This window comes from Cherax quadricarinatus, chromosome 50 (genome assembly GCF_038502225.1).
Source record: "Cherax quadricarinatus isolate ZL_2023a chromosome 50, ASM3850222v1, whole genome shotgun sequence".
Classification (NCBI taxonomy): Eukaryota; Metazoa; Arthropoda; class Malacostraca; order Decapoda; family Parastacidae; genus Cherax; species Cherax quadricarinatus.
In genome coordinates, this window is record NC_091341.1 from 14,465,701 (window position 1) to 14,493,109 (window position 27,409).

The following is a 27,409-nucleotide window of genomic DNA, read 5'->3' on the forward strand; positions in this document are numbered from 1 at the left end:
GACGAACGGCGTAATGAGGGACGGCGATAAAGCCTGACTTGGTGTCCTCTCGCGCGCCTCCCGTGTCCGGCCTGGTCTTATCTGAAGCCTTCTTTGTTACCTACTTACGTGCGTCTTGAGTGCCGGATCTGCTCAATAACCGAGGAATATTTTTGAACGACATTCCTTCCACTGGGCGGGCAGGCTGGGTTAAAAAAAAAAATCGAAACTGGTCATGGTTATATTGATGCGTGTGCACTCAAAGCAGCGATATATCTTTGAATGTGTGTATCTCTCGGTATATATGCACTTTATAGTTTAATGCCTGCTTTTAAGGATTGTAGTACATTTGACTGGTGTACAGGTGACGTCTAGAATTAATGGTTCTTGTGTAGACAAATAGGCTTTAATCCTAATAAATCAGTTAATCCTCTTGCTGGGTGGATTTATAATGGAGATTTTGTTGCTGAAGGGGTATCTTCAGCAACATATATATATCTATATATATATATATATATATATATATATATATATATATATATATATATATATATATATATATATATATATATATTATATTAATTTTAGCTTATAATCTAAAAATATTGTCATCTGAGTTCCCATAGTTGTCACTCAGTGTGAACACTGATTGTCTTGTCAACGTGCCACTCGGATTAACTTTGTGATATCCAGGATTGGAATATTTTTTGTACCTACCTGCTGAATAAATTTGCTCCAGATATTGGGGATGAAAGAAAAAAAAAAGCGGACCTTGTTAAGCAGGTTCTGAGGCTCCTGTTATGCAACACAGTCTGTCTGTCTCTCTCTCTCTCTCTCTCTCTCTCTCTCTCTAAGATGAAGAAAACTTTTACCTGATCACCTATTTCTCAAGCACTTTATGATCCCTAAGAGTTTAGCGCTTCCCAGAAATAAAATATCATTATTATTATTGTTATTGCCATTAATATCGTCATTAGGTTATTGCTATTCCCATTATTTTTATCGATATTATTGATAATATAATATTATTAATTTTTCTCTACACCTGCAGGAGGATGAGGCTGGTGGTGTCATGTGTGCAGGTGTGGCTCCTGCTACACCTGCTGCTCCTCAGCCTGGGGCAGGTAAGTGCTTTAATTAGTCCCTGGGGCAGGTGTGTTGTTTAATTTGTTCCTGGGGCAGGTGAGTGCCCTAATTTGAGTAGTAAATCCTGACCTTAGGAACCTGAATGAACGAAAATACAAATACAAGAGCTTTAGGGAGCTTTATCAAACTTCATGAAAGCTCCAGTTGAACGTAACGTCGTTATAACAGTCTTACGCTCTTCCCTGTGTCTTTTCATTCACTTTTCGACTCTAAGCTGCTGTTTCTGAGGTTTATGGCATTTTATGAAGACGTTTCGCTCATCAGGGCCTTTATGGACGAAACGTTTTCACCACAAAATGGGGTAAAGCGCAGCGTGTGTTTACATCCGGCAGCCTCTGGAGTTATCCGTCAACGGAAGAGATTAAGGAAAGAGAGGGGGGGGGGGATTGTACAAGAGGAATGTACACGTACGTGGGTCAAGGGAGATGGGAAGTGAAATCTGGGGAACTTGGAGGAGAGAAGGAACAAGGGGAGACATGATTACGACGTACAAGATACTTGGAAGATTTGAGGGTGCAGGTAGGGATAGGTTATATGAAATGTGTGGTGCTGGGGGCAGGGGGCAGCGATGGAAACTAAGAAAAACACACACACAACACAACACATGATGAAGCTCTTAGAGAAGGGAGAGAGTGGACCTAGCAGTGACCAACGAAGAGGCGGGGCCAGGAACTGTGTATCGACCCCTGCAACCACAAACAGGTGAGTACACATGCAAGTCGTTCCCCACTAAAGTAATAATCGACTGTGAAAGGTATTAGACATTAATAAACGTCAAGACTTGGATCTGGACACTAGCCAGACACTGTGCCTTCATCAGGCACTCTCAGCTACACGCTCTCAGACGTGCTATAGCACAAACTCATGCTTTATGTTGACTTTATACGGCGCTGGCTGTTATTCTCCAGCAAGTGTATCAAGATGAACTGCCGGAGTTTCTGTAAGGAGCAATTCAGAGATAAGGGCTGTGAGGTGTTCAAGAGTGTCTCTTGCTAGCACTCAAGCTGGGAAGTGGCTAGGCGTGTGTATACACACACACCCTTGTGCGTATGTTCACGTGTATGAAATACGCACTTATTTGTAATACGGGTAAATCTTGCAAACTTTACTTGCATTCAGTTTGCACTTTCCTGTGTTTTCTCAATGGTTCTTATTTCAGTAATATTTCCTCTGCACTTTTCGAGGTGTGAGCCCCGGGAGGTGGAGGCACTGGTGGCCAGAATGACCTTGCCAAGAAGGTGCCTCCGTCCTGGTGCACTCGTTCAGAGAATTAGACCTGCCTCACCCTTCGTCGAATTAAGCCTAATTATTCCCTATTTCCCAAGCACTCTGTAACCCTTTCAGGTTTATCGTTTTAACTCGAACATAATAAAAATTGTTATAAAATTAATAAAAATAATTGTAAAATAAAAACTAGAACTGTTAACGAATATGCATACATGTGTATATACGTACATGTGTATATGTATACGTGCGTATACACACAAGCACTTGGCTAAAACTATCGTGGTTATGGACGGTTGAAAGGTGAGAAACTACGTGACCCCAAATACGAAAGACTTAAAAAGAGATTCATTTTGCTGAAGAGGGTCTCTGAGGCCGAAATATACAAATCTATTTTTGACCTGCGTTTCGTTTTCCAGTCCAAGTGGTTTCTCGCCTTGCATTTACACAGGTGCGGAAGCAGCTGTTCATACAACTGCTAGAAACTGTTCAGTTTACAAGGTAAACAGAGCAAGACGGTATTCATAGGTCGATTTCCTTAAATAGCTCTTCCGTACAGTCTAATCTTTCTTAAATGTGACTGAAAAAGTTAAACAGAATCGAGTCGCTCCTGGAAAGGCCTTCTCACTTCTGTTTTATTCTCGATGTGCTTATTTCACTTGCATTTATGAAAATTTGTAAATAAAAACTGATAATTGGTAATAAAAAAAACATTCCCACAGTGCTACCCACACACTTTCTCAACGTATATGTTGTTAAGTAGTGGAATGAACAATGGATAACAGATTCCAAACAGTGACGGTGGGAACATATGCCAGACCGTGTTATTTGAGTCCGGTTGATAGGAAATTACGAGGCGGCACTGGGGAGCCAGAACACTACCACAGGGATTGAGGAAATTACGAGGCGGCACTGGGGAGCCAGAACACTACCACAGGGATTGATGTTGGGACCGGTGCTGTTTCTGGTATGTGTGCGACATGTCGCAAGAAACAAATATTGTAAAAATATTGATAGAATTATCAATAATATGTTAGGTAAGAGGGCACATGAGCAGCTAATTGAGGCAGCGTTTCGTTCTCCCGGAGCTTTGTCAAGCCAGTACAAGCAAGACATAAATAAGATACGAGTGCAACAGTTTGGTATCTTTAATGACGAAACCTTTCGCCTGCTCAGCAGACTTTTTCAGTCGAAATACAGAGGAGACAGCAGAAATCGTAGAGTTGTAGATATGAGATGATCAGTCCCTCACCCTGGTGAAGTAAGTTTGAGAGAGTCAGTCCCATATCTTTGACGAACGTAATATAATATAAACATACATTGATACAGAGGGGTATATAAAGTGAAGATGGCGAGGGGAACGAAGTATAACTAATGCATTTTAATACCCCTGTCTGGATATATGGAAGTTGGTGAAAATTAACATCAGGGAAGACGGAGAGGATACAGTATGCAACGGAGATATTGCAAGGTTCGTCAGGAGGAAGAAAAAACTTCAGGAATTCATCCCCAATAAATGGAAGATTATGGAAATTGGGATGGGAGAAAAAAGAAAAGAGGAAATTGAGTGCAGACAGGGGAAAGACAAGGCTCTTAAACGTTTCTCGAGGAGGAGCTAGATGTTAGCATATTATTAAAATTGCCAGAGGCACACATGAATAAAATAACTTATGTTGCAAATGTGCCTTCGGCGGATCTAAGACTAACTTTTGGGAACTTCAGGAAGGTCGTTCACGACCTTATTTGGCTTAGAAAGACACGTAAGCAAACGGCAGGACATATTTATTTGAAAACGTTTCGGTCCTGGGATCTTTGACTTCTAACATACAGAGGTTAAAAAAAACAGTATATATATATAGGCAATATGTAGACAGCATATGTACTGTCTTTTTAACCCTTTTTAAGGTCCCAGGACCGAAACGTTTTCTAATAAATATGTCCTGCCGTTTGCTCACGTGTCTTTCTAAACCAACTTGTTGGTATCTATTACCAGGGTTTATACCACGACCTGATATACGACATGGCAGGCCCATCTTGGAGTACGCAGCTCCAGCATGGAGCCTCCACCTGATCAATCATGTTTCTTGACATGACCGTTGAGGTGCAGAAGTTTCCAATACGATTAGACCCAAAAGTAAGAAGAATTGGCTACTACGACTAAATGAACCGAGTCTATTAATATTATAAGAAAGAATGCCTGTGAGTAACGTGATTACAGGAAAGCTACGGCAAGATGGAGGGAGAGTGTATGAGGGGCGGGATACGTGAACAAGGAACTCAGTTGGAAGATTAATACACACAGACGAGGCACAAGTATGTCAGGAAATTCTTCTCCAGCCTCAGGATGTTCAGTAAGTGGAATGACCTGGATAAAGAAGTAGTGGAAGCAGACATGGCATGATGGGGCCCACGAGGGAGTCGTTCTCGTACGGCCACTAGAGAGGAAGGGTCAAGACCCGAAACTCGACCCCTGCAACAACACACAGGTGATCGCAGATATGTGGATAACACAGGCAGGAGTATTAGTACCTTGTTCCTTGCTGAGAGATCTTACTTAACCCACCCCACATACTTCATATCTCCCCCTCCCCCCACACACACACACACTTCATACTTTTCCCCCACACTTTTCTTCCCTCTGTAACTATATGATAGTTAAAAGTGGCAGCGAACGTAATGTATCCCTGTGGTATTCCATCACGCAGAATGGTGCGCATGCAAGGTGTTGAAATGTGTGAGTAAGAGCTGGGAGACTTCAGTAATGTCAGCCCACGGCGCCCCTACTTTCCACTGGGACTATTTTACACTGCCTCGCATATGTCTCATTCCAACATATTGTTATAAATTCATTATCAGGTATCTCTGTTCTCCCCTCCAATCAATAGTTTCCTGTGTACAGGAGAGCCCCGCTTTACGGCGCTTTGCTTTACGGCGTTTCGATATGCAACGATTGTCAGTTATACCCATTCTTCATTTATTCAGACTTCCTATAATATATTCACTACTCGCTATACACTAAGGACGAACATATTTTAAGGTAAGTAATGTGTGTACCGTATATGCATTTTTTAAGTCTAGCTCTATTGCTCACTTAATATGTAGTTTAAATGTGTTATCAAGCTTTTATATGTATTTGAAAGTGAGGAAAAAAGGCTATATTTTATTTTACAGCAATTTTTAGCTTTACGGCAGTTGACGGAACCTGACCTGACCTGTGTAATTGGGGCCCTTCTATAATTTAAATGTTTTATTGGCATTGTACGGGCAGTAAATGATCTCTGCATTTTGCAGTTCTGATATCCCTCGGTCCTTGAACGGAGACGTCAACATTGAATAACATTCTCAAGGAGAGAGCATAAGTGATTTGAATAGTGTCCCCATTGGCATTATTTCCCCTTGTTTTGAAAGTTCTCATTATCCATCCTGTCATTTTCCTGGCTTTACCTGCTTTTTCTTAGCGTTCTCTAAATGACAGGTCAGCTGACATTGTGAACTTTATTTGTTAAGATCAGTCTTATTGCATTATCTATAATTATGACTAATATAATCAAATAAATGGAGTAATTAGTCTTGCCTAGTATTCGTGTCTTTTAATATAGGGAGCGTGTTGCCATAGTTACCATACTAACATATAGAAGCCTAAAGATGGGATACCTTGTGTAATTTACCATATACATAAGTGAGAGAAGATGGGAGGCAGGGAATCCAAGGGTGTGGTGCATACTCGTGGTGCGAGCCAGTGTTTGTCGAGGAAGCGTGCGAGGCGTCTTAAATGCTTTTTGGCTGCCTTCAGCATTCACCACAGAGTTCTGCACAGTCATTGCAGAATCAGATTTCATCCCCAGTATACACACAGTCAGTTTTTAAACACCAAGTTCGTTCATGGTAAGTCTCAGTGTTTGTACCAGGACTGATGTATGAAGACTGAGAGATTGGAACAAATGAGCCATTTTATTGCATTATGGAAAGCTTCGTAATTGACAACGATTCGTTTAATTTGAAAAATAAAGCTGGCACAGTGAGCGAAACGTGTATTATTGGCTCCAGTTTCGGTCTGAGCAACACATCGCTTACTTACTATTTCTGGTGACGGGGCAGAACGTTGAAAAATGGATATAACTAGATACAGCTTAGACCTATGCGACAGTGTCTTAAATTAGAAGTTCTTTCCAATGCGTGTTGTCTTGTCATCAGTATTTTTTATTTACTCATGAGCAAACTGTAATATGCTTTTGCATAGCTGAGGGTGATGGATATCCTTGAGATGCTGACTGATGATCCTCAGGGCAATGAGTATCTCCTCATTTACATAAGTAAAGGTTAGTGCAGTCATCTTAGCAGACATGAGAGGCATCAGTACATTGCTAAAGTGGACATTGCATAACATGCGACCAAGCACACTTGCCTGAGATATGTTGGGATTATGAAAACTCTCCTGAGGTATGCTGGGACTAAAACACTACCCTGTGGTATGCTGGGACTAAACACTCTCCTGTGGTATGATGGGACTAAAACACTACCCTGTGGTATGATGGGACCAAAACACTACCCTGTGGTATGATGGGACCACTCTCCTGTGGTATGATGGGACTAAAACACTACCCTGTGGTATGCTGGGATTAAACACACTCCTGTGGTATGATGGGACTAAAACACTACCCTGTGGTATGATGGGACCAAACACTCTCCTGTGGTATGATGGGACTAAAACACTACCCTGTGGTATGATGGGACCAAACACTCTCCTGTGGTATGATGGGACTAAAACACTACCCTGTGGTATGCTGGGACTAAACACATCCCTGTGGTGTGCTGGGACTAAGCACACTCCTGTGGTATGCTGGGACTAAAACACTACCCTGTGGTATGCTGGGACTAAACACTACCCTTTGGTATGCTGGGATTAAACACACTACTGTGGTATGCTGGGACTAAACACTACCCTGTGGTATGCTGGGACTAAACGTTCCCCTGAGGTATGCTAGGACCAAACACTTTCCTGTGGTATGCTGAGACTAAACACTACCCTGTAGTATGCTGGCACTAAACACTACCCTGTGGTATGCTGGGACTAAACACTACCCTTTGGTATGCTGGGATTAAACACACTACTGTGGTGTGCTGGGACTAAACGTTCCCCTGAGGTATGCTGGGACCAAACACTTTCCTGTAGTATGCTGGGACCAAACACTACCCTGAGGTATGCTGGGACCAAACACTACCCTGTGGTATGCTGGGACTAAACACTACCCTGTGATATGCTGGGACTAAACACTACCCTGTGGTATGCTGGGACCAAACATTTCCCTGGGGTATGCTGGGACTAAACACACCCCTGAGGTATACTGGGATTAAGAAAACTTTCCTTTGGTATGCTGGGACCAAACACTTCCCTTTGGTATGCTGGGACAAACACTTCCCTTTGGTATGCTGGGACCAAACACTTCCCTTTGGTATGCTGGGACCAAACACTTCCCTTTGGTATGCTGGGACCAAACACTTCCCTTTGGTATGCTGGGACCAAACACTTCCCTTTGGTATGCTGGGACCAAACACTTCCCTTTGGTATGCTGGGACCAAACACTTCCCTTTGGTATGCTGGGACCAAACACTTCCCTTTGGTATGCTGGGACCAAACACTTCCCTTTGGTATGCTGGAACCAAGCACTTCCCTTTGGTATGCTGGGACCAAGCACTTCCCTTTGGTATGCTGGGACCAAGCACTTCCCTTTGGTATGCTGGGACCAAGCACTTCCCTTTGGTATGCTGGGACCAAGCACTTCCCTGAGGGATCCTGGGATCAAGCACACGCCCCTGTGGCACGCTCTCAACAGTTGAGCGGTGTACACACATGCTGTATACACCAGCGGTGTATACAGCGTAGCTCTTAAGATGCGTCAGACTACATCTATTTCACTCTAACAGAACGAAACGTTGTTTCATATAAAACGTCTGTCTTTTCTCCCCCCAAGGTCCACCCTGCACAACATCGTTTTAGTCTGGGATCACTGGCGACATACGACCGTCACCGTAATCATTGTACATGAATGGTACACAGTACCGACAAGATCAGGAATTACACATGTGCAAGAGTGGGTATCTTTATTGATGAAACGTTTCGCCTACACAGTAGGCTTCTTCAGTCAGAGGCAGCAGGTGTAGGAGTGATATGAAGATGATGTAATTAGTCCATCAGCCTTGGAGATATGAGGTGGTCAGTCCCTCAGCTTGGAGAAGAGTTCAGCTCCATGGAGCCGAACTCTTCTCCAGGCTGAGGGACTGACCTTCTCGTATACTTTTTCTCCAAGGTTGATGGACTGATTACATCTTTATTTCATTACTACTGCTCCCTTTGTATTTGACTGAAGAAGCCTACTGTGTAGGCGAAACATCTTTATTTGTCGACGTTTCGCCAACCAGTGGCTTTATCATTACATTACAATGATACTGTTGATAAAGCCATTGTTTGGCGAAACGTCTGCAAATAAAGATACCCAGATGCTGCACACGTGTCTTAATTCCTCACCATAATCAATAAACAGATTCTCTTAACTTTATACACATACCGAGTGTTAATATCTTGGTTAATTTTTAACTTTGGTTGGAAAGCTTGGCGTTAAAGTTTCCTCTCATTTGCGTATCACTTGCGATTTTTATTTTTGAAGTGCGTCCTCTTGACAAACCTCACACTTGGCCCACTTGAACAAAGAGGTTGGTGACCCTTACTCCACCCCCTCAAGAACTAAACTAAGAGTTTGATCTTGAGGTTAATCGCCGTGGAGGTGTAGAGTAGAGCCAGATGATCCTCGAGCTTGTAGCTCTGCTTGGAGGAGCACTTCAAAAGCGAAGGATGGGAGGGGAGGGAAGGTGTGGGCTTTGATGCTGGTGTAGTGTGTCGAAGTGTTCCTTGAAGATGTACCCTTCCTTTCCTCGACTCAGACCTAGTTAACATCCCTTGTCCAGGCGCTGTTTGATCCCTTAGGGGTTAACGTACTCTGAGCATTCTAATATTAGTAATAATAGCAATAATAATGTAATAGCAATAATAGTAATTAATAATAGCAATAATAATAATAATAATAATAATAATAATTAATAATAATAATAATAATAATTTTGGCTAAAGGCCGTGGTACTGCTCCCAGCAAGGTCCACTACACAAACATTACTGTAGATCTTATCTTTGATTCATTCAGCCACTGATGCCTCAGTGAAAAATGGATTTTAACTACCGAGAAAGTTTTTTTTTTCTTACCATTTTATGGTGCAATATTGCTTATCATACAGCAGCGGATAATAAATATCGTCGTGAAAGTTACAACTGATATTTCGAAATCAATTATATTGTTCCGTGTTCGTGACGAACACTGGCTACTTGATGAGGCTAAACTGCGTGGACCGCTAGGTAAAGGCGCTCATGCACACTTTAAAACGTTTCGTTGGAGAAGCTTTTCGCCCAGATTGGCTGCTTCAGCACCTCTAGTGAAGAAAAACGCAAATGCAGCATAATGTGATCTGTTATTGACTACTTTTCGCCCACACAGTGGGCTTAATCAAGTCACAAACAGATCTGCTTGTGTAAATAAATAACAAAAAGGCACAATACCGTGACTGGAACGATACACAAATAACCCGCACATAAAAGACAGAAGCTTACGACGACGTTTCGGTCCGACTTATATACTTATATACAATTCTTGTACTACTACTACTACTACTACTACTACTACTACTACTACTACTACTACTACTACTACTACTACTACTACTACCTCCACCTCTTCCTGCCTATATATAGCCGTCCTGCTCCACCTCTGTTAGTGTGACTTTGTCAATGGTCCAAGTCGGACCGAAACGTCGTCGTAAGCTTCTGTCTTTTATGTGCGGGTTATTTGTGTAGATCTGCTTGTGACTTGATAAAGCCCACTGTGTGGGTGAAACGTAGTCAATAAAGGAACACATACTGTATTTGCGTTTATTTTTCCATCGTTTCGGCATTTTAAACCTTTTATCTCCATCTAAAGAAGAAGCCAAAGACACCATTAATGACGAAACGTTTTCTCAGTAAAACTTCAATAAATGTTTCTTTACCGGCTTCCTGGCAGCTCTGCCAGCTTCAAGGAGAGATACACGTAGCCTTTGTTCAATTCAATTCAATTCAATTCAATTCAAAGTTTATTCTCTATAAAGATTACAATGTTGAATTTACAGAATTTGGTTGTTGGGACGAGGACGCGTAGATACATCACTTCCTCCTGGCCGATGTAGAATTACACAAGGATTCCGCACATACCAGAGTTGTAGATTCGCCGGTACTGCCGGCGCGGGTCTTCTCCAGATGACGCGATGTAGCATTGTATAATACTCAGAGATAATGAAGGTGTCTCTTTATTCTGTTTAACAGGGTTAGAAATAACGATTTTATTGGTGATTCTAGGTATTTACGTCCGCAGAAATTGGCTTCTTGAATCACTAGGCGGGCGTCGTTGAATGGGAATATCTTCGTTGGTCTCTAGTCAGAGACTCCACCGGACTCTAGTGTCGAAAGACTGTTGATGTCTAGTGGCCAGAGACAAATGGTGTTTGTTGATCAGGAACTACTGGAGTCTGGAGACTACTCTTTTTGATGAGTTGTATATCACTACTTGAGAAGGTAGCAGAGTGTGGGATTTCTTTCAGTTAGCGACAAGGTTGTCCAGAGGATTCCGATACTTGCATAATTTTTTTTTTAGATGGGGTTCTGCAAGGTTAGGTTTAGGGTTCCTAACTTTATTTACAAGCTTTATTTACAGCTCATTTGAAAGCCTTTTTATTGCTAAGAAATATGCAAATAGTGAATATGATGAAGTTCCCCGTTTCTCTCTCTCTCCTCTCTGTCTGTCTCTCTCTCTCTCTCTCTCTCTCTCTCTCTCTCTCTCTCTCTCTCTCTCTCTCTCTCTCTCTCTCTCTCTCTCTCTCTCTCTCTCTCTCTCTCTCTCTCTCTCTCTCTCTGGATGTATTTAATGATCTAGTAATTTCAAGATCTAATTTATTTAAAATTACAGGTCATGTCAGGTAGGTCCATTGGTCAAGGTAGGGTGGGATGCCTTTCATCCGGTGGCAGGACGCCTAACCCTGGCTCCCCACACACCTCACCCTGCCTCCCCACACACCTCACTCTACCACCAGACTCCACGGGATTGCATACTCCATAAGTCATTTTTCAACCAAATTAGGCACCCGCAACACAAAATAACTGATGTGGGATCGCCACCCTCAGGTTCTTAGTCACAGTACCATGACGTGAGACCATCAGCCACAGGTCCTTATCAACGGTACCCTGACGTGGGTCAACCGTCTCAGGTCCGTACCCACGACTTCCTGACGTAGAAAAAAAAAAAAAAAGAGAAAGCACTCGGTGGTCGTCCACAAAGTTAGCAGAAAATCTTGTATTGATATTTTCAACTATTTTCCTTCTTCACTGTGAGGTGGCAAACACTCATGACACGGCATTTATTTTTTTTTTCGTTCTCTACTTTCACAAGCAAACAGACGGAGAATACGTAATGGGACGTAAATTAAAAACGTAAATTTTCAGAGTACTTTTTCAGAAGTCTGGTGGTATTAACCCGGTGTAAAAAAAAAAAAACTCAGACTCTATCATCCAACAATGGCGCTTTCCTCCCGACAAGTTATTTGAGTAAATTGCACAGGCGGCAGAGACGGTAATTTTCTACGCATGATTTTGACAATTTTTGCTCCGTCTGGCTCGAGTTAGATGGGAAGGTGATGGAGTGTCTGGTGGCGCGTCGGGCGTGATAATGTTGTTTAATGTCCAGCAGTGTCTTGAATTCTAAGCTTGTTTGTGGATGTGTTCATTTGTACTCCTTTAGTTTATATATGCCTGCAATGCCGACTGAACTCTGCTTTTGAGGGTCAGAGTTCAGTTCCTGGTCCCCCATCCTAGACTGCCTTGATCACCATTACTTATTCCAGACCTCTTGGGATTTATCATACTTAAATTTTGTTTCCATGGCAATCTCACCAAAACCTTCTCATTTTTTTTTTCAGTCAACTTCCTTACTGTTAGTCTTTTAGTTCCAGTAGCTACATTTTTTTTCTCTCTCCGTTGCTGTTTGCAATAAATAAATCATTGTTGTTTTCCTACAATGTTGAGAGAGACGACGGTAATTACCGTCGTCTCTCTCAACATTATTGCACTTGCTAGGTAGTTTTTTTTTTTTAAATTTCCCTCTATAAGTTTTTTTCCTTCTCCAGATCCACAGTAGTTACTTATATTCAGGGCTACTCTTTCTCTCTTTTTTTGTCTTTGTTTGGTTCCTCTGAGTTAGGTTACGTAAGAACAAAAAAAGCACAGTGCCAAGAATGAAATGAAGATGATGTCATTAATCCATCAGCCTTGTAGAAAATGTAGTCGAGGTCAACTCTTCTCCAGGCTGAGGGACTGATAACCTCATCTCTCCAAGGTTGATGGAGTGATTACATAATCATTTCACTACTACACTTGCTGCCTCTGTATTTGACTGAAGAAGCCTATTGTGTAGGCGAAACGTTTCAACAATAAACTTACCCAACTGTTACACATGTGTCTTAATCATCAACTGTTGAGTTACTCCTGAGATAGCTGCTGCTTCTCTCCATTCATTTTCCTCTCCCATTTCTTGTTGTTGTTCTTTCTTCCTTCGTCCATTCTTCCTTGATGTAGATCACATGACAACAGAAGAATGGAGGGAGTAAGTTTATTTAGGTCATGGTACGTATAAGTACAATTATCATGCATAGTAACATATGCAAAACAACCACAGGGGGGGGGGGGGAGTTGAATGATAGCTTTAGATCTTTTGTGTTGGAATCAACACATCTCCAGGAGCTTGCAGTGTTGCAAATATGAGTAGGAAGTTGTGATGAATGGTTTGAAAAACCGACAAGTTGAAGATTGAAACACTTATGCAGCATATGGGAATCTTTATTCAGGAAACGTTTCGCCACACAGTGGCTTCATCAGTCCAATACAAAGAGGAAGGCGTAAGGAGAGGAGGAGTATGAGGTAATCAGTCCCTCAACCTGGAGTCGATGTGTTCAGTCCATCAATCTTGTAGAATGTACAGCATAGGGCCGTAGACGTGGCTTATATACTGTAGTGAGGTGAGGTGAAGCAGGCGGAGGCGGGGTCATAGTGGTACCATCCACTAGTCGAAGTAGGTCTTCGTCCAAAGGTTGAACAAGAGTTGAAGAATTCTTTGTAACAAGATCCCATGATGCTGCAGTGTCTGACAGTTGTGATGAATGGTTTGAAAAACCGACAAGTTGAAGATTGAAACACTTATGCAGCATATGGGAATCTTTATTCAGGAAACGTTTCGCCACACAGTGGCTTCATCAGTCCAATACAAAGAGGAAGGCGTAAGGAGAGGAGGAGTATGAGGTAATCAGTCCCTCAACCTGGAGTCCATGAGTAGGAAGTCCTGGTAGAATCGTTAAAGGAACGACTCGAGCTATAATTCAACTCTCCTTGTCTTTGTTTTGCATCTTGTATCGCTTGTTCGCGATTATTATATAGTAACATGTGTGTAAAACAAACCACGGTACGGGTGGGGATTGAACTTGCGGCTAGTGAGTTGTAAACACTGCAGCAAGCCTACTGGCCCATACTGGACAGGTCGTTATCAAACCCTAACACCTCATTACCAAGTGTCTTGCTTCTGCAAGCAACCGACGGAACCAGGTTTCACTTCCCGGAGTCGCATATCTCCTCGCACCTGTTGTCTCTGTTCACCTAGCAGAAGATAGATACCTGGGATTTAGCCGACTGTGATGGTTGGCAACGTAAGTCAGAGGGACTGGCTTAAGAACCTAAAGGATGTTTTCAGGGGTCACCGCCCCCGCTGCCTAGTCCCAGACCAGGGCTCCTGACCCCCTGTGGAATTAGTTAAAATATGTGGTTTTCTTTGAATATTCTGGGCTAATGATAATGAGGATATTAACTATTTTGTTCGGATTATTAACTCGGATGTTTAGTAACCCAGGATAGTCCAGTGAGGCCATGCCATCAGACTGGCTTATTTCTGTTGGGACCCTTTAATCCTCTCCCCCAGGATACGACCCACAACAGTCAGCTAGTAACCAGGTACCTACTTGCTGCTAGGTGAACAGGGGCATCAAGTGTGAGGGACCGTGCCCTACGATTCACCCGTGCCGGGGAGCGCTCCCTGGTCCCTCATGTGAGCTGTGGACGCTTTCAATAGAGAAAGACGGAAAAAAAAGGGGCAAGAAAAATTAAATCAAAAGATAAAACGAACGATCACTGGCGTAAGTCACCATCTTTGCTTCTTGGGACATGCTGGGGGGGGGGGTCAAGAAGTTGAAAGTCAAGGTCAAGATGTGATGTTAACTGAGGTCTTGTGTCACCACCGCCCACCTACCACCCACCTACCACCCACCCATATCACTAACACCCACCACCCACGCATTTACACGGGATCATTACGCATAGCAAGTATGTGTAAGGTGACTCCACAGCTCTCTGCTCCTCCCACACCCGGCATAAGTCGCCAGCATCTGTGTACCAGAGTCAGGGAATAACTGATAGCACTGTGCGTGTGTGTGGGGGGGGGGGATCAGAATGGAGTCCTGTCAACAATATTGGAGAAAAATCACTGGTTACAAAACAAACTTTTACTGGGACAACGTTTTGTCTCGTTATAAACCCAGGATTAGATAAAGTTCTGACAGCGAAACATCGTCCCAATAAAAGCTTATCCTGCAATGTGTTGCTTTCACTGCTGTCAGCAGTATGACCTTCGTATACACCAGGAGATGAAACTTAACTTTTCGTAAACTTTACACATCACTAAGCAGAGTCGAAGTAGTCTACACTCTAAGATAGTCGCAGTAGTTTACGCTCTTAAGGTAGAGAGACAGCAAGTTTCACCCCAGCGGTGTAACATGAACCTGTCCTTCAGTGTTGTCTTGTTGTGAGGGAAGAAGCTTCCGAGCTGAGGGACTCCTGAGACGGGATAATTGTAGTCACGTTGTTGCATATCTGATGACCTTAACCTTTCATCAGGCACCGAGGTCAGAGCTGTAGGATAAATGTCGCTTGTAAACTATTGTGTTTCCTGGCAAGCTTTACTTCTGGTGAAGGCCATGGTAAATATATAGTTTGTGTAGCTGTAAACATGGCGCCATTTGATTCCTTCTCTTGTTCGACTCTAAATCAAACGCCCTTGTATATGGTCAACTCACGGTATTGGTAAATTAGCATAGATTGGCGACGAATTAGACACATGTAAAACGCCAGCAGTATGAGGAATTAGACACGTATAAACACCGACAAAATAAGGAATTAGGCATATCTAAAACACCTATAAAATGAGGAATTAGACACATGTGCAACACCTGGGTATCTTTATAAGAAGTTTTGCCAACAATGGGTTTTTCCACTTCAGTGTAGAGTTAATATACGAAGACAGTGGAAGATGAGGTAATTAGTCCTTCAGCCTGGAAGCAGGTGTTCAGTACCTTGGTCTTGATGGATCTGAAACCTAGCCAGAAGTGTTGCATGTGTCTTAATTTCTAAATTAAGTTTCTATTTATGTTTTGGGCATATAGCATACTTTGACAGTGGTCTAAAGGGTCCACACACATGCTTTATGACCACATAAAAAAAGTAATCCTAAAAAGTTATATTTAGTACATATAAGCACTTCAGTATGCCTATGGCCCATGCAAGGCTGGCCCTTCTTACGTCCAATATTCGCTCATATAAGTAGTGTAAAGGCCTTGGTTACCCTGACCAAACGCTCCACTGAGAGGGTCGTCACACGACTGACACTCGCGTCAACATATAAAACATTTACCTGCTAATTTTACACTGTTTTTAGATCATAAAATTAAATATTATGAATGTAAAAGCAAAAATCTTATGCAAAATAGAGAATCAAAATGTTCGTAGTTTTTCATGACTGTTTACATGAATTAAGCAATTAGTGTGACTAAGTGGATAATAGAGTTAAGCTTATGTGTGTGTGTGTGTGTGTGTGTGTGTGTGTGTGTGTGTGTGAGTGTGTGTGTGTGAGTGAGTGTAAAAGCATCTGGAGAAATTTCTCTTTAATTTTTTTTATCTGTGATTCAGAGAATGCATTCTCCTTCATCACAGTCATCCCCATTTCATCCTCTTCTTCGTCCTCCTCTTCCTCCTACTTCTCTCCCTCTTCCACTTCCCCCTCTTCCACTTCCCCCTCTTCCTCAGTAACCAGCAACATCAGACTCGAATAAGAGCCATGTCGGACGTCCTCGGGAGAGACCGAAATATTTTGCTTATACCGCTCCTAGCGACACCAGAAATGTTAGAGGTAAATTAGCCATGTCGCTGAAATTAGGTAGAGGACACGCGTGACACAACAATGATAGTTGGATTATACTATCCCTAAAGTTACATTTCTCTCTGCCAGTTGGCATTTGTGGTCATAGTCGAACCCATGCTAATGTTTTTACTCTTTAGTTGGACCAGTTTTGTCCTTCCGTTGAGCAGGTTTAGGACTGATGCGCCACTGGTGTTTACAGTCGTGTTGATGCTATTTACGCGAGTCAGTGAGGTGATCTGTGTGATTAAAAAGATCACTGTATACAGAGCAAAGCTTAACAGACGACGCTTCCTTCTAAATAGAACTTAATATTGCTTGATAAAGCTATTCTTAGAGCCAAACGTAGTGTAAATACACAACCCGCACATAGAGAAACGTATGACGACGTTTCGGTCCAATTTAGACTATTAACTAGTCACACACGGTATTGTGCCTTTTTATCCTTAAGTGTCAATATAGGTTTGCGCTACACATGGCAACTTACCGAAGTTGTGGGTAAATCTTTCTATTCCCGATTGCTAGCGCATGGTTCGATCCCCGGTACGGTTGGAAACATTAGGACGTGTTCCCTTAAGACACCTGCTTTCCCTGTTCACCTATCAGTAAAATGGGTACTTGGGTGTTGGTCGACAAGTGTGGGTCACATCCTGAAGATAAAATTTACCTAATTTGCCCGAATTGCTCTGCATAACAAGGTGCTTTCTATATAGTAGTATGTCACAGATGTCAGTTAGGTCTGTAAACGTTGTATCTGTACTTGTAGCCCCTCAAGGAAGGTTCCTTGATGTTGGTGAGGGGCTCTTGATTTAGGGAATTGGATCTGTGCTCCAGTTCCCCAAATTAAGCCTGAATGCCTTCCACATCCCCCCCCCCAGGCGCTGTATAATCCTCCGGGTTTAGCGCTTCCCCCTTGATTGTAATAATAATAATAATGTACTTGTAGAAATAAAGATTTATTATTATTATTATTATTATTATTATTATTATTATTACTACTACTACTACTACTACTACTACTACAAGCACCTGTGTCTAGAGAGGAAGAAAATAGGTAAGAAAGTATAAGTGGACTGACCAATTTGTTTTACTGTTTCAGATGTGGTTTTTGTCACACACTGACGAATATTTAGGTCGCTCCTAGGCTGTAAAAATTAAATTTATGTAAAAAAAAACATCAGCCAAGTGCTGTCATAAAGAAGATTTTTGACGAGCCTCGACACTAGCACTCAAGATTATGAAGTTCTCAGAGTCACTTATGGTGTTCTGACTGTTTTTATGTCCTTGTTTTGTTTGTTGTATTTGTCGTAAATTAGTTTTAACTCTCTGGGGGAGGTGGGAGGAAGGCTATGTGAGGGAGGGGTGGAAGAGGGGAAGGTTGAAAGGGAGTAGTAGTAGTAGTAGTAATAGTAGTAGTAATAGTAGTAGTAATAGCAGCAGCAATAGCAGCAGCAGTAGTAATAGAAGTAGTCGTAGTAGCAGCAGCAGTAATAGTAGTAGCAGTAGCAATAGTAGTAGCAACAGCAGCATTAACAGCAACAGTAGTAATAGTAGCAGCAGTAGTAGTAGTACCAACAGCAGCAGCAGCAGTAGTAGTAGTAACAACAATAGTAGTAGCAACAACAGTAGTAGTAGTAACAGTATTAGTAGCAACAGCATCAGTAACAACAGTAGTAGTAGTAGTAGTAGTAGAACTCTTGTAATAAAGACTTTCGGACATTTATAATTTTATGGTTGCAACACTTGGGTTGGAAACGGTAAATGTATAAAAGGCATTCAGCATGAAGTTATAAATAAAGACAATAGATCAGGTCAGCAAACAAAGGGGGACAGCAGAGGGCAGCAAGGGACTAGCTCCCTTAAGATTTACTATACTAATAGCAGGAGTGTAAGAAATAAGATAGATGAGCTAAGATTAATTGCAAGTGCAGGAAACAGATATTATTGCTATAACAGAGACCTGGCTCAATCGGAAAGATAGAGAGATACCCTCTGAATGTCACATACAAGGCTATAAATTATTCCACACTGACAGGGTCAACAGGAAGGGTGGTGGAGTAGCGATGTATGTCAGAGACAATTTAAATTGTTGTGTTAGACAAGATATAAAATTAGAAGCGTCAGCCACTGAATCTGTTTGGTTACAAGCGCTGTATAGTCCTTGTGGCTTAGCGCTTCTTCTTGATTATAATAATAATAATGTTTGGTTACAGCTTCTCGAGGGCCGAGAAAAACTAATTTTGGGTGTGATTTACAGGGCCCCAAATCTTGATAGGGAGTGCAGTAAACTTCTATGGGACGAAATTCGTAAGGCATCTACATACGAAAATGTTGTGCTAATGGGAGATTTCAACTATAGACAGATTGACTGGAACAATTTGACAGGAAATTTAGTCAGGTGACTTTCTTGATACGATCCAGGATTGTTTTTTAAAACAGTTTGTGACAGAGCCAACTAGGGGAAATAACCTCCTTGACTTGGTTCTTGCCAGTAGGGAAACACTAATTAATAATCTTGAGGTTGGGGAAAGTGATCACAAATCACTCAGTTTTAATATATCATGGAATTCCCCTAATAATGGCAATCAAGTCTCTGTCCCTAACTTTCGCTTGGCTGATTTCATAGGACTGAAAAATTACTTAGGTGGGCTGAACTGGAATGACCTGACTAAGGGTCAGGTAGGTGGCGATGGTTGCCGATATGACGCTTTCCAGGGCATAGTTCTAGCTGCTCAGTCAAATTGTTCCAAATAGGGAAATCAGATCAAACAAAAATGATCCTAAATGGATGAACAATAGATTAAAATATCTATCTGATTGATCAAAAGAGAGGCATATATAGGCAAATCAAAAGAGGAGAGGGGCAATTAAGAAATCGATATATTCAGTTAGAGAGAAATAAAAAAGGGAATTAGAAAAGCAAAAAGAGATTATGAGGTTAAAGTTGCAAGAGAATCGAAGACTAACCCAAAAGGATTCTTTCAGGAATACAGAAGTAAGATCAGGGACAAGATAGGCCCACTCAAAAGTTCCTCGGGTCAGCTCACTGACAGTGATAAGGAAATGTGTAGAATTTTTAACACATACTTCCTCTCAGTTTTTACACAGGAGGATACCAGCGATATTCCAGAAATGATAAATTATGTAGAACAGGACGATAATAAACTGTGCACGATTAGAGTCACAAGTGACATGGTTCTTAGGCAAATAGATAAATTAAAACCTAACAAATCCCCAGGCCCTGATGAACTGTATGCAAGGGTTCTAAAGGAATGTAAAGAGGAGCTTAGCAAACCTTTGGCTAATCTTTTCAACATATCACTACAAACTGGCATGGTGCCAGATAAGTGGAAAATGGCAAATGTGATACCTATTTTCAAAGCAGGTGACAGGTCCTTAGCTTCGAACTATAGACCAATAAGCCTAACCTCCATAGTGGGAAAATTTATGGAATTAATAATTGCCGAGGCAGTTCGTAGCCACCTTGAAAAGTATAAATTATTCAACGAATCTCAGCATGGTTTTACAAAGGGGCGTTCCTGCCTTACGAATTTATTAACTTTTTTCACTGAGGTATTTGAGGAGGTAGATCATGGTAATGAATATGATAGTGTATATGGACTTCAGTAAGGCTTTTGACAGGGTCCCACATCAGAGACTACTGAGGGAAATTAAGGCACATGGAATAGGAGAAATTTTTTCCTGGATAGAGGCATGGTTGACAAATAGGCAGCAGAGAGTTTGCATAAATGGGGAGAAATCAGAGTGGGGAAGCGTCACGAGCGGTGTTCTGCAGGGGTCAGTGTTGGGCCCCCTGCTGTTCACAATCTACATAAACGACATAGATGAGGGCATAAAGAGCGACATCAGAAAGTTTGCCGATGACACCAAAATAGGCCGTCGAATTCATTCTGACGAGGACATTCGAGCACTCCAGGAAGATTTGAATAGACTGATGCAGTGGTCGGAGAAGTGGCAGATGCAGTTTAATATAGATAAATCCAAAGTTCTAAATGTTGGACAGGACAATAGCCATGCCACATATAAACTAAATAATGTAGATCTTAATATTACGGATTGCGAAAAAGATTTAGGAGTTCTGGTTAGCAGTAATCTGAAACCAAGACAACAGTGCATAAGTGTTCGCAATAAAGCTAATAGAATCCTTGGCTTCATATCAAGAAGCATAAATAATAGGAGTCCTCAGGTTGTTCTTCAACTCTATATATCCTTGGTTAGGCCTCATTTAGATTATGCTGCACAGTTTTGGTCACTGTATTACAGAATGGATATAAATGCTCTGGAAAATGTACAAAGGAGGATGACAAAGTTGATCCCATGTATCAGAAACCTTCCCTATGAGGATAGACTAAGGGCCCTGAATCTGCACTCTCTAGAAAGACGTAGAATTAGGGAGGATATGATTGAGGTGTATAAATGGAAGACAGGAATAAATAAAGGGGATGTAAATAGTGTGCTGAAAATATCTAGCCTAGACAGGACTCGCAGCAATGGTTTTAAGTTGGAAAAATTCAGATTCAGGAAGGATATAGGAAAGTACTGGTTTGGTAATAGAGTTGTGGATGAGTGGAACAAACTCCCGAGTACAGTTATAGAGGCCAGAACGTTGTGTAGCTTTAAAAATAGGTTGGATAAATACATGAGTGGATGTGGGTGGGTGTGAGTTGGACCTGATAGCTTGTGCTACCAGGTCGGTTGCCGTATTCCTCCCTTAAGTCAATGTGACCTGACCTGACTAGGTTGGGTGCATTGGCTTAAGCCGGTAGGAGACTTGGACCTGCCTCGCATGGGCCAGTAGGCCTTCTGCAGTGTTCCTTCGTTCTTATGTTCTTATGAGTAGGTATTTTTGTATATTAGTATTCTTTCTGTGTGTTAGTATGTTTTTCCATTATCATTTACGTTAATAGTATATTAACTCATTGGCTACTTTATCTTTCTCCTTCTAAATTTATTTCTTCATTTTTACCTTCTTATTATTGCATGTTAGTGATATTGTATTCTTCTCTTTCATGTCTTATTCCTTCTATTTTTATTCTTTAACCTGTTCTCCGTTCTCCCTCGCTTCTATTTCCTTTCTTTCTATGTCTCCTCTTCAACTTCTTTAACCTGTTCTCCGTTCTCCCTCGCTTCTATTTCCTTTCTTTCTATGCCTCCTCTTCAACTTCTTCCACTTCTAATCCTTTACAATCCTCAGTTGTCACCATTGCTTGCTACTATTGACTGGTCTTATGCTAAGTGTCTACCCTACGTCTAATTTTCACAGTCGCCGTCTGGTTGACTCATTACTAATGCACAACTTTCCTTGTATGAATCTCAGTCCTGGCTTTGTCTCTCCTATTACATTGTAAAATGTTCCAACACTGCCTGTTCCTAACACTGCCTGTTCCTAACACTGCCTGTTCCTAACACTGCCTGTTCCTAACACTGCCTGTTCCTAACACTGCCTGTTCCTAACACTGCCTGTTCCTAACACTGCCTGTTCCTAACACTGCCTGTTACTAACACTGCCTGTTACTGACACTGCCTGTTACTGACACTGCCTGTTACTGACATTGCCTGTTACTGACATTGCCTGTTACTGACATTGCCTGTTACTGACATTGCCTGTTACTGACATTGCCTGTTCCTGACGTTGCCTGTTCCTGACGTTGCCTGTTACTAACATTGCCTGTTACTAACATTGCCTGTTACTGACATTGCCTGTTACTGACATTGCCTGTTACTGACATTGCCTGTTACTGACATTGCCTGTTCCTAACATTGCCTGTTACTGACATTGCCTGTTACTAACACTGCCTGTTCCTGACATTGCCTGGTACTGACATTGCCTGTTCCTGACATTGCCTGTTCCTAACATTACCTGTTACTGACATTGCCTGTTACTGACATTGCCTGTTCCTAACATTACCTGTTACTGACATTGCCTGTTTCTAACATTTCCTTGCCTGTTTCTAACATTGCCTGTTACTGACATTGCCTGTTACTATCATTGCCTGTTACTGACATTGCCTGTTACTGACATTGCCTGTTACTGACATTGCCTGTTCCTAACATTACCTGTTACTGACATTGCCTGTTACTGACATTGCCTGTTACTGACATTGCCTGTTACTAACACTGCCTGTTCCTGACATTGCCTGGTACTGACATTGCCTGTTCCTGACATTGCCTGTTCCTAACATTACCTGTTACTGACATTGCCTGTTACTGACATTGCCTGTTCCTAACATTACCTGTTACTGACATTGCCTGTTTCTAACATTTCCTTGCCTGTTTCTAACATTGCCTGTTACTGACATTGCCTGTTACTAACACTGCCTGTTCCTGACATTGCCTGGTACTGACATTGCCTGTTCCTGACATTGCCTGTTCCTAACATTACCTGTTACTGACATTGCCTGTTACTGACATTGCCTGTTCCTAACATTACCTGTTACTGACATTGCCTGTTTCTAACATTTCCTTGCCTGTTTCTAACACTGCCTGTTACTGACATTACCTGTTACTAACACTGCCTGTTACTGACATTGCCTGTTCCTAATATTGCCTGTTACTGACATTGCCTGTTACTAACACTGCCTGTTACTGACATTGCCTGTTCCTAATATTGCCTGTTACTGACATTGCCTGCTACTAACATGCCTTCTATTAGCATTACCTGCTACTGACATTGCCTGCTACTAGCATTGCCTTCTATTAACATGCCTGCTACTAGCATTGCCTGCTACTAACCTTGCCTGCTACTAACATGCCTTCTATTAGCATTACCTGCTACTGACATTGCCTGCTACTAGCATTGCCTTCTATTAACATGCCTGCTACTGACATTGCCTGCTACTAGCATTGCCTGCTACTAGCATTTCCTGCTACTAGCATTTCCTGCTACTGACATTGCCTGCTACTAGCATTGCCTGCTACTAACATTACCTGCTACTAGCATTGCCTACTGACATTGCTACTAGCATTGCCTGCTACTAGCATTGCCTGCTACTAGCATTGCCTGCTACTAGCATTGTCTGCTACTAACATATCCTGCTACTAATATTGCTACTAGCATTGCTACTAGCATTGTCTGCTAGTAACATTGCCTGTTATTAACATTGCCTGCTACTAGCATTGCCTGCTACTAGCATTGCCTGCAACTAGCATTGCCTGCTACTAGCATTGCCTGCTACTAGCATTGCCTGCTACTAGCATTGCCTGCTACTACATTGCCTGCTACTAGCTTTGTCTGCTACTAGCATTGTCTGCTACTAACATTGCTACTAACATTGTCTGCTACTAACATTGTCTGCTACTAACATTGCTACTAACATTGCCTGCTACTAGCATTGTCTGCTACTAACATTGCCTGCTACTAACATTGCTACTAACATTGCCTGCTACTAACATTGCTACTAACACTGTCTGCTACTAACATTGCTACTAACATTGCCTGCAACTAACATCTCTTGCACTTGGCCACTCTCCAGCTGTATATGGATCTCTCGCAGCTGTTGTTTATATTTTCCCCCAGATGTGTGTGTGAATTGTGTCTGGCGCTCGCTTGCTGCTTGGATGCTTGCTTTAATGTGTGTACCTGTGTGTGTGTGTGTGTGTGTGTGTGTGTGTGTGTGTGTGTGTGTGTGTGTGTGTGTGTGTGTGTGTGTGTGTGTGTGTGTGTGTAACTGGAACATCTGAAGTGTAATAGAAATCGTGTCAAAGTCAGTTGGAGATATTAGGACGCAACTCTGAGACATTTCTTGAAAATTGTAGATAATTTTGTGTAGATTATACGTAAATATTTGTAGATAAATGCATGCAAATAATTATAGATAATTTTATGTAGATAATGCGTAGTTAAACAGGCAGATTGAGAGAGGAACACAAATTGAGCAGACCTGTAGGAGTGAAGGCTCGTTCCTCGTTTCTTGAAGCGCTAGATAGATACTTCGCCTAGGTGTTTAGTGGTTTTAGTTTATTCGTCAGGAAACAGAACAGGTGTCTCCTGTCACGGGTCTTTGTCACATAACCAGTAACCGGTTCAGCATCCGTTAGCTGACCGAGGCCATATATTTACACTATTTAGGGGGCTCGATACGGCGTAAGTCGCCAGTGGCCCTATTAACTACTACAACACTTCATTTAAAAACGGAGTGCAAGATGCGTTTTTTTTCCTAGGAAAAGTTAAGGTTTTACTATTTTCTTCAACGCATTTGTTTAGCCTGCAAGCACAGGGTACATCCTCTTGTTTATCCTACCATCTACACCCACACAACTCTTGCAGTTTTCTCAGTAAAAGTTATTTTCTCTTATGTGCTTGAGCTTATCGCTCCTTCCCTCTTTGTTTCCTTCCACTACTTCCTGGTGGAAAGCTGTCTACGACACTTGTGGTATTTTCTTGACACGCAGTCGGGGTCATGAGTACAAGCTGGGGCTTGAACACAAGCTGGGGGTCTTGTACACAAGCTGGGGGTCTTGTACACAAGCTGGGGGTCTTGTACACAAGCTGGGGTCAAGGACCTGGCGTTGCTGATAGCCAAGACAGAATGTGGAATTCCTTAACGTTTGTCCCGTTCGTTCCTTGAATCTCTCTGATGTCTTGTACATGGGAGTACGTGACAAAGACAGATAGCAGAGGATTAGTTCACACCGAGACTGTCTGCTCAGAACTGTGTACCTTTTTCTAGCTTAGAAGATTATCGAGTGTTTGAAATAAGGAGAGTAAAACAGAAGGCTCTCTCCCTACCCTCTGCTCCCTTTGGGGAAATTTTATATGCGAATTATCCAGTATTATCTCTAGAAGTTAATTCGGATCCTCAACCCGGAGAGTAAATAACCCAGGGTAATACAGGCTGGTCAATCATTGTGGCTTATTGCCATTAGAGTTCTTTGAGTGTCTTTCCCAGGGTGCGACCCACAATATTTGGCTGTCACTAGGTACCTACTTACTGTTAGGTGAACAGACGCAGCAGGTATAAGGAAACATGGCCCATGCTTCCACAAGTCAAGGTATCGAAGTCGGGTCCTTAGTTGTGAGCCGAAGGCGCTACCACATGACCCACGAGCAGTCACTGGACTAATGTTCGCGCTACTGAACTCTTGTTATTCAAAAGCAAGTTAGTGTCGGTCGCTGCTGAACCACAGAGATCCCCCGTATCCCATAACCTCAGCCCCTTCTACTTTAACTCACGCAAGACGACTAGCCGATGATAATAATAAATCTTTATTTCTACAAGTACTTGTACAAAGTATACAGGCCTAGCTGACATTAATAACATAATACTATATAGAAAGCCCCTTGTCATGCAGAGCATTTCGGGCAAATTAGGTCACTTTTGTCCCAGGATGCGACTCGCACCAGTCGACTAACACCCATATGCCTGTTTTACTCTTAGGTGACCAGGGACAGCAGGTGTCTTAAGGAAACACGTCTTAATGTTTCCAGCCGTACGTGGGATCGACCCCCGGACCTCAGTGTGTGAGCTGAATGCGCTAGCAGTCGAACGCAAGAGGCAGAGGGGCTGCAGGTCAACCTCATCAAGAGGCCATGAGCTGTAAATCAACCCTCTTGAGGGGTCCTGGGGTTCGAGATCAATTCACCCAGTCACTTTGTAAATAATTACTCACTAACACGTTCACGAAACGAAAACATCGAAGACAAACGATTCCGCTGTGAGCGGTTACGCAGCACTCTGTACCCCTGTCATGCGCTACCACGTGTCATGCGCTACCACGTGTCATGCGCTACCACTTGTCATGCACTACCACGTGTCATGCGCTACCACGTGCCATGCACCACATGTCATGCACTACCATGTGTCATGCACCACCACGTGTCATGAACCAACATGTCATGCACTACCACGTGTCATGCACCACGTGTCATGCACTACCACGTGTCATGCACCACGTGTCATGCACTACCACGCCTTCAGCCATATCAAATATATCAGGCTTGTAAATTACCAAAGTTGCCTTTATCTTTACCTTTGATGAGTTTCTTGAGTCTTTCTACTCCCGGAACCCGGCCTGGTCAACCAGGCTGTTGCTGCTGGTGGCCCGCTGCACCACATATTCATCACAGCCTAGTTGATCTGGCACCTGGTGAAGATACTTGTCCAATTTCCTCTTGAAGACTTCTGCACTTGTTTCAGCAGTGTTTCTGATATTCTCTGGTATGATGTTGAATAATCTTGGGCCACGGATGTTGATACAGTGTTCCCTTATTGTGCCCACCGCACCCGTTCTTTTCACTGGGTTTATTTTGCACTTCAGATTGATAAATGCCGTGATAAAACATGATGAATGAGAAGCTTCAGTATCTTGATTGTGAAGACGTTTCGCCCACTGATGCCTTCATCAGTCCACTAGAGAAAAAAAAACAACGGCGGAAGATGTGGAAAGGTTGGCGAAATGGTTCTAAAGTAATGATACCCAAGTGTTGTTAGGTAAGACACATGTGTAAAAGTTAGGTGTCTTTATTTCGAAACGTTTCGCCTACACAGTAGGCTTCTTCAGTCGAGTACAGAAAAGTTGATAGAAGAGACGTGAAGACGATGTAATCAGTCCATCACTGTTGCATATGTGTCTTACCTAACAACCTGTCAGTATTTTATACCCTTTTAATATATACCCAAGTGTTGTACAAGTGTCAAATGATACCCAAGTGTTGCACAAGTATTTCATTTGTCTAC

The 27,409-nt window shown here is 42.3% G+C and overlaps 1 protein-coding gene across 3 annotated transcripts in view; it reads left to right on the forward strand.

Moving 5' to 3' along the window:
• Positions 1-27,409, forward strand: part of LOC128695476 (inter-alpha-trypsin inhibitor heavy chain H3) — a 165,615-nt gene that overhangs the window by 18,940 nt on the left and 119,266 nt on the right. For all 3 annotated transcript variants that reach the window (XR_011393345.1, XM_070095421.1, XM_070095422.1), the window contains exon 2: positions 1,031-1,103. Coding sequence is in view for 2 of the 3 variants with exons in the window: in XM_070095421.1 (XP_069951522.1) it covers positions 1,035-1,103 (69 nt within the window). In the remaining variant the exon portion in view is untranslated. The remainder of the gene's footprint in view (positions 1-1,030; positions 1,104-27,409) is intronic.